The sequence below is a fragment of the Myotis lucifugus genome, unplaced genomic scaffold, assembly GCF_000147115.1.
Source record: "Myotis lucifugus unplaced genomic scaffold, Myoluc2.0 scaffold_268, whole genome shotgun sequence".
Lineage (NCBI taxonomy): Eukaryota > Metazoa > Chordata > Mammalia > Chiroptera > Vespertilionidae > Myotis > Myotis lucifugus.
Window position 1 is genome coordinate 1,240,314 of NW_005871316.1, and position 7,375 is coordinate 1,247,688.

Here is a 7,375-nt window from a genome sequence, read left to right on the forward strand (position 1 = left end):
GACTCCCACTCTGCCAAGTACTCCAAGCCACCAGCTCTCCCTCTCTACTCTCCATCTGGTGGCTTGGGGAGCCAAGTTCCCCAAGCCACTCCACTCTCCGCCGGCTCTCCTGCTCTGCTCTCCACCCGGCAGCTTGGGGGAGCAACCGAGGGAGCCACATCTCCCCAAGCTGCCAGCTCTCCGGCTCTGCTCTCCGTCCAGTGCCTGTGTGTGCAATTAATCCACCATCTTTGTTGGGTTAATTTGCATACTCACTCCTGATTGGCTGGTGAGCGTAGCCGAGGGACAGTCAATTTACATGTTTCTCTTTTATTATATAGGACTAGAGGCCCGGTGCACAAAAATGTGTGCACTCGGGGGAGGGGGAGGGAGAGGGGTCCCCCAAGCCCGGCCTGTGCCCTCTTGCAGTCTGGGACCCCTCGGGAGATAATGACCTGCTGGCTTAGGCCAGCTCCCGGGTGGCAGAGGGCATGCCCAATCCCTAGGTGCAGCCCCTGGTCAGGCTCCGAGCAGGGCCGATTGGGGAGTTGGGGCACCGCCCCCTGTCATGCACAGAGCAGGGCCCATCAGGAGGGTTGGGGCTCCGTACCCTGTCACACACAGAGCAGGGTCGATCAGGGGGTTGGGGAGCTCCCCCCTGTCACTCACAGAGTAGGGCCCATCAGGGGGTTGAGAACTCTCCCCTGTCATGCACAGAGCAGGGCCGATCAGGGGGTTGAGGAGCTCCCCCCTGTCACTCACAGAATAGGGCTGATAGGGGAGTTGGGGCACCGCCCCCTATCACACACAGAGCAGGGCAGATCAGGAGGTTGGGGCGCTGCACCCTGTCACACTCAGGGCAGGGCCAATGGGGAGGTTATGGCTCTCCCCCGTGACACACAGAGCAGGGCCCGTGGAGGGGGGTTGGGGCACCACCCTCTACCACCCACAGAGCAGGGCCGATGAGGGGGTTGTGGTGCCACCAATGTCACACTCAGGGCAGGGCCGATGGAGAGGTTATGGCTCTACCCTGTCACACACAGAGCAGGGCCCGTGGGGGGTGGCTTGGGGCACCGCACCCTGTCACACACAGAGCAGGGCCGATCAGGGGGTTGGGGTGCTGCACCCTGTCACACACAGAGCAGGGCCGATCAGGGGGTTGGGGCGCTGCACCCTGTCACACACAGAGCAGGGCCGATCAGGGGGTTAGGGCGCTGCACCCTGTCACACACAGAGCAGGGCCGATCAGGGGGTTGGGGCGCCGCACCCTGTCATGAACAGAGCAGGGCGGATAGGGAGGTTGTGGCCCCGCCCCCGTGACACATAGAGCCGCAGGGCGATCAGGGGGTTTGGGCGCTGCCCCCTGTCATGCTGATCCCGGTGCTGGGAGCCTCGCAGCTCCGCTGATCCCGGTGCCAGGAAGCATATTACCCTTTTACTATATAGAATAGAGGCCTGGTGCACGGGTGGGGGCTGGCTGGTTTGCCCTGAAGGGTGTCCTGGATCAGGGTGGGGGTCCCCCCTGGGGTGCCTGGCCAGGCTGGCTGAGGGGCTGAGGGCCGTTTTCCGGCTGGCAGGTGACTGAAGCTCCCAACCGCTCCTTTTTTTCTTTTTCTTTTTTTATTCTGGGCCAGCTTTAGCTCTGAGGTCTCGCTGCTGAAAACATTGATACAATGTTGCGGTCAGGCTGGCTGAAGCCCGGCTGACTGAAAGCTGGTTTCTGGGGTTTTGTTTAGCTTCTATATTTGCAACATAGTTGCTTAGAGTTGCAGCTGATAGGCCGGCAAGTCAGGCGGGGAACGTTGGAGTTCACCATCACTGGAGCAAGCAAGCCTCCCTGTTCGCTTCAGTGCATGGCTGCTGGCCGCCATCTTGGCTGACAGTTAATTTGCATAAGGATATGCTGATTAGCCAATGGGAAGGGTAGCGGTCGTATGCTAATTACCATGTTTCTCTTTTATTAGTGTAGATTAGTGGCCCAGTGCATGAAATTCATGAACGAGGGGGTGTCCCTCAGCCCAGCCTGCACCCTCTTCAATCTGGGACACCTTGGGGGATGTCCAACTGCTGGTTTAGAATTGATCCCACAGGGATCAGGCCTAAATCAGCAGTTGGACATCCCTCTTGCAATCCGGGACCACTGGCTCCTAACCGCTCACCTGCCTGCCTGCCTGCTCACCCCCAACTGCCCTCCCTTGCTGGCCTGATTGCTCCCAACTGCCCCTGCCCCCACCAGCCGGCTCGCCTCCAACTGCCACCCCCCCACACACACACTGGCCTGCTCGGCCCCAACTGCCCCCTCACCGGCCTGCTCACCCCCAACTGACCCCCCTGCCAACATGATTGCCCTAAACTGCCCCTCCCGCTGTCCTGATCACACCCAACTGCCCCCCACTGCCAGCCTGCTCGCCCCCAACTTCCCCCCCTGCCAGCTGCTTGCCCCCAACTGGACCCCCCTGCCAGCCTGCTCACTCCCTATTGCCCCCCCAGGCTGCTTGGTCCCAACTGTACCCCCCGCTGGCCTGCTTGGCCACAACTGCCCCCCCACGGCCTACTCACCCCCAACTGCCCCCCCTGCCAGCATGCTTGCCCAAAACTGCCCCTCCTGCTGGCCTGTTTGTCTCCAATGGCCCCCCTGCTGGCCTGCTCACCACCAACTGCCCCCCCCCCCCCGCCATCCTGATCACCCCTGACCACCTCTGCCTCAGCCCTGCCACTATGGCTTTGTCTGCGCGGCAGCCACAGAGCCTGGTTTGGCTTCCTGGGTCACTGGGGCCCAGCTCTCCTCTGGCCGGCTTGCTTGGCTTCCTGGTTCACTGGGATGACCCAGGAAGGCAAGCCAAGCCAAGCCTCCCACCCGCTCTGGCTGGCTCCGTGGCTCCGGCCAGCGCCGCCATCTTTGTTGCATCAATTTGCATATTCCTTCCTTATTAGCTATGGGTGCCGCCATGTTTATCGTGAAGTGATAGTTAATTTGCATATTACTCTTTTATTAGATAGGATATTAAGATCTAAGTTACAGCCCCACTGGCATGGCTCAGTGGTTGAGCATTGACCTATGAATCAGGAGATCACAGTTCAATTCCATTTCAGGGTATATGCCCAGGTTGAAGGCTTGATCCCTAGCATGGGGCATGCAGGAGGCAGCAGATCAATGATTTTCTCTCATCATTGATGTTTCTATCTCTCTCTCTCTGTCTCTCTCTGAAAGAAATAAAAACATATATTTTTTAAAAAGATTTAAGTCCCAGAACAAATCAGAAATTGACAAAGGGTGGTTAATAATGTTGTTGGTTATTAAGTATTTTGAGAATATGGATTTCTGGCATTTGTACTAATAAAAGCACATATCTTTTTTGTACTTATCTACACTAATAAAAGACAAAGATGCTAATTGACCATACCTTCACTACACCCATCAGCCAATCAAAAGAGTATGCAAATTATCCCAAAAAAGATGGCCGTTAAATTTGCATACTGCAGGTGGGGGGGACCACGCCATCCACTGCCTGCCTCGCTGCCATCCGGGCCTGCCGTGGGCGACCCAAGGAGCCCGGCGAGCGGGGCGGGGCAGGGACATCTGCTGCCCGCCCCACCGTGGGATCGGGCATGCCGTGGGCGACCCGGGGAGGCGGGGCAGGCACTGTGGGATAGGGCCTGCCATCTGCCACCCAGGGAGCGGGCGGGCCTAAGCCAGCAGGTGGTTATCTCCCGAGGGGTCCCAGACTGTGAGAAGGCACAGGTCGGGCTGAGGGACAACCCCCCCCCCCCTGCGCCAGTGCACAAATTTTTGTGCACCAGGCCTCTAGTCCTATATAATAAAAGCCTAATATGCTAAGTGTTCAGTGGTCCAGTGACTGGTTGACTGTTCAACCAATCAAAGTGTAATATGCTAATGATATGCTAAGGCCTTTCAACCACTCACTATGATGTGAACTGACCACCAGGGGGCAGATACTCTGACCGGTAGGTTAGCTTGCTGCTGGAGTCAGGCCAATAGGGACTGAAGGAGATGGGCCAAACATGCCCTGGAGCCCTCCCCGATCCCTCCCTGGCTGGCCAACCTCCCGTGTCCCTCCCGGGCAGACCAATCATGCACTGATGTGGTCCCTCGGTCTGGCCTGCACCCTCTCACAATCCGGGACCCCTCCAGGGATGTTGGAGAGCCAGTTTCAGCCTGATCCCACAGGCCACTCCCCTCAGGAGCCCAGACACAGTGCTCACAGCTGGCGAGCACTGCTGTGGCAGCAGGAGCCTCTCCCAGTTGGGACTGATTGGGCTCAAGCCCACAGCAGGTGCAGAGGGGACAAGATGAGCGGGAGCAGCAGGTAGGAGCTGCAGGCAGCGTTGGACTGTGGGTTTCAGTCCGATCTCTGCAGGTCACCCAGAGAGACCCCAGCCATGCACAAATTTGTGCACCAGGCCTCTAGTAAATAAATATCCATTATCTTTTAAAAATAAATTATAGTAAAGATATTTTTATACCAACCTGACTGGCTGTATCTTCTTTTTAACATCATAAGTTTTGTATTAGCTGTGGGATCATTTTCAAATGAAAATTCTTCTCTTTCATCATTTTCAAATACATTATTTTCATCGTTCTGAAAGTCCCAAGGGTTGTCAAAATTATGCAAGAAATGTTTAAAATATGGTAAGGTATCAGAATCATCTGTTTTCTCTAAAATTCCTTCCTTGCCTAATTGATCTTCAGTTTCCATAATTTTTATTATTTTGATTTTTTGTTTCTTATCAGGGTCAAATTCACTTGTTGGAGGATGTTCATGTTTCTCTCCTTTACCTCCTTCTTCTTTCTTTTCACTATAAGTCATAGTTTTATCTTCATTGGCATATGCAAAGCCTAGCATACTAAAACCAAAATCAAACCAACTTGGTTCAATAATTGAGCTATTGTTAGTAACTGTGTCTTCTTTCTCTGATAATATTTCTGTACATGGAACGGTGGGTTCTTCTTCAGATGATATGGAAGTAGGAACATCTTGTAGTGGTAGATTGCTTTCTTGGGACAATAATTCAGGCCTTGTTTCCTCACCTCCAAAACCTAAATAACTTGTAAATCTACCGCCAAACCAACTAGTTGCTTGAGGATTGAGAATGTGCTCTGACTCAGATGCTCTGGACTGTTTCTTTGGCACTGAACTGAGTTCTGATTCATGTTCTTGTTTATGTTCTGTTTGAGGCCCACCATTATTTAATTTCTCTAGGTCTTTCTCGTCTTCTACTGCTATTTTTCTACTTTGAAATGAGCTTTCTTGTTCAATAACTGATTCAAAAGTGATCTCTTCTGCTTGTTCCCTTCTGAATCCAAACCATCCTTTCACTTCAGGCACAGCTGTGGACGGCGGGACATAATCCACTTCTGGAATAGGATCCTGTTTCACACTTCCAGCTTCTACTCCTTCCCAATTTTTTGAGTTACTAGTTTTTCTGATATCATCAGGAGCCTCTGATGATGGAAACTGGTCTTCATAACAAGTACTTTCAGAAACGGAATAAAATCCAGGTTCTCTCTGAAAATCATTGTTATATACACTAGATTTTTGGTTTTTATCATCTTCATGTGGGTATATATTTTCACCACCATCACTATTTAACTCACTATCTTCATTTTCAAATGCATAGCTTACTCCAAGAAGACAAAGAAAATCAGATTCCTAAAAGAAAAAAAATTTATCATTGACATAAATATACTAAAATGCCTTATTTCTCCCAAAATTATTTAAAATTGATGTCTATGTTTTTCACAAGACTACACAACTAACTCAACAGCAGAACAAAAACTAAATTCAGATCTCCTGCCAGGTCAGCATGGCTCAGTGATTGAGCATTGACCTATGAACCAGGAGGTCACTATTCTATTCCCGGTCTGGGCACACGCCCAGGTTGTGGGCCCAATCCTCAGTGGGGGGCATGCAGGAGGCAGCTGATCAATGATTTTCTCTCATCATTGATGTTTCTATTTCTCTCTCCCTCTCCCCTCCTCTCTGAAATCAATTATATAGATGGATAGATAGATAGATAGATAGATAGATAGATAGATAGATGATATAGATAGATAAAGATAGATAAGATATAGCTATAGATATCAGATCTCCTAATCTCAGACCCTATCAGCTGTATCACAACTGAATTCTCAGGTTACTGATATAAGCTAAATGAAAATCATTTTACATTAGGATTTATTTGAGGGAGAAACCAAGATGGCGGCATAGGTAAACACCGGAGATTGCTGCCTCGCACAACCATTTCAAAAATACAACTAAAAGACATAACAGACATCATCCAGAACCACAAGAAGGCTGGCTGAGTGGAATTTCTACAACTAGAAGGAAAGAGAAAAGCATACCAAGACTCAGAGGAGGTGCGGTGCTGAAGTAAATACAAAGGTGCGGAGGTGCATGTGGAGAGGGCTGGTGGCTGAGGACACGATTGTCTTTTTCAATCGGGAGGGAGTCTCAGGCTCTGAGCTCCAGTTCCGGACGAGTCTCTGGGGACCCAGACTCATACGGGAGAAACAAGACTGTCTGGCATTGGTTGGAACTCGAGGTCAAATTTCTCTCGGAGGCACTCTCGGCGATTGCCAGGACCTCTGAAGGCAGGACTGAGAGCAGCCATACTGCTGACTCACTCGGCCCGCCCTGTTGATCCCCTGAGACCCCGCCCCACCCAAGCCATGCACGGAGGCTTTTGCATATGAAAGGCCCGGCCCTTTGTAATCTGAAAATAACTTACCAAACTGCAGCTGCCCCAAGGCCCCAGGGCAACTTGCATTGCTTTACAGCTGGCTTCTGCTGGGTAGCCTCAGGCAAAGGCTAGATTAGCACCTCCTTAGATCCAAGAGCCAGTGTACTCAGTGGTCAGAGTGGGACCATCCAATTACAACTCCTCAGATCTATAAGGGACACACTCAGGGGGCAGACTCAGTGAGCACCAAAGCCCCACTGAAGCAAGTCTTGCCCCATAAAGGTGTCTTCAGCACAGAAGTTCTCCCACCGTAGACACAGCTGATTCTCACAGCCAATTGGCCTGGAGATCAAATCCTCCCAGCTTTACATACAACAATCAAGGCTTAACTACAACAAGACTGTGCACAAAGCCCACAAGGGGGTGCACCAAGAGTGTCTACCTCAGGTAATTGGGACACTTAGCACAGAAAGCCACTCTATCGACACAGCGAAGCATAAAAAATGCCAAGACAAAGAAACAGGACACAAATGACAGAAATGGAGGAAAGCAAAGTGCTGGATATAGAGTTCAAAACCACACTTTTAAGGTCTCTCAAGAACTGTCTAGAAGCTGCCGAAAAATTTAGTAAGACCCTCGAAAAGACTGGTGAGACCGCCGATAAATGTAGTGAGATCCTCAAGAAATCTAGTGA

At 51.4% G+C, this 7,375-nt stretch overlaps 1 protein-coding gene across 1 annotated transcript in view; it reads right to left on the minus strand.

The window, feature by feature from the left end:
- The window catches only part of MIA2 (melanoma inhibitory activity 2), a 127,288-nt gene that overhangs the window by 105,559 nt on the left and 14,354 nt on the right, over positions 1–7,375 (minus strand). The window contains exon 4 of the mRNA XM_014464787.2: positions 4,469–5,651. Within this exon, the coding sequence (XP_014320273.1) occupies positions 4,469–5,651 (1,183 nt within the window). The remainder of the gene's footprint in view (positions 1–4,468; positions 5,652–7,375) is intronic.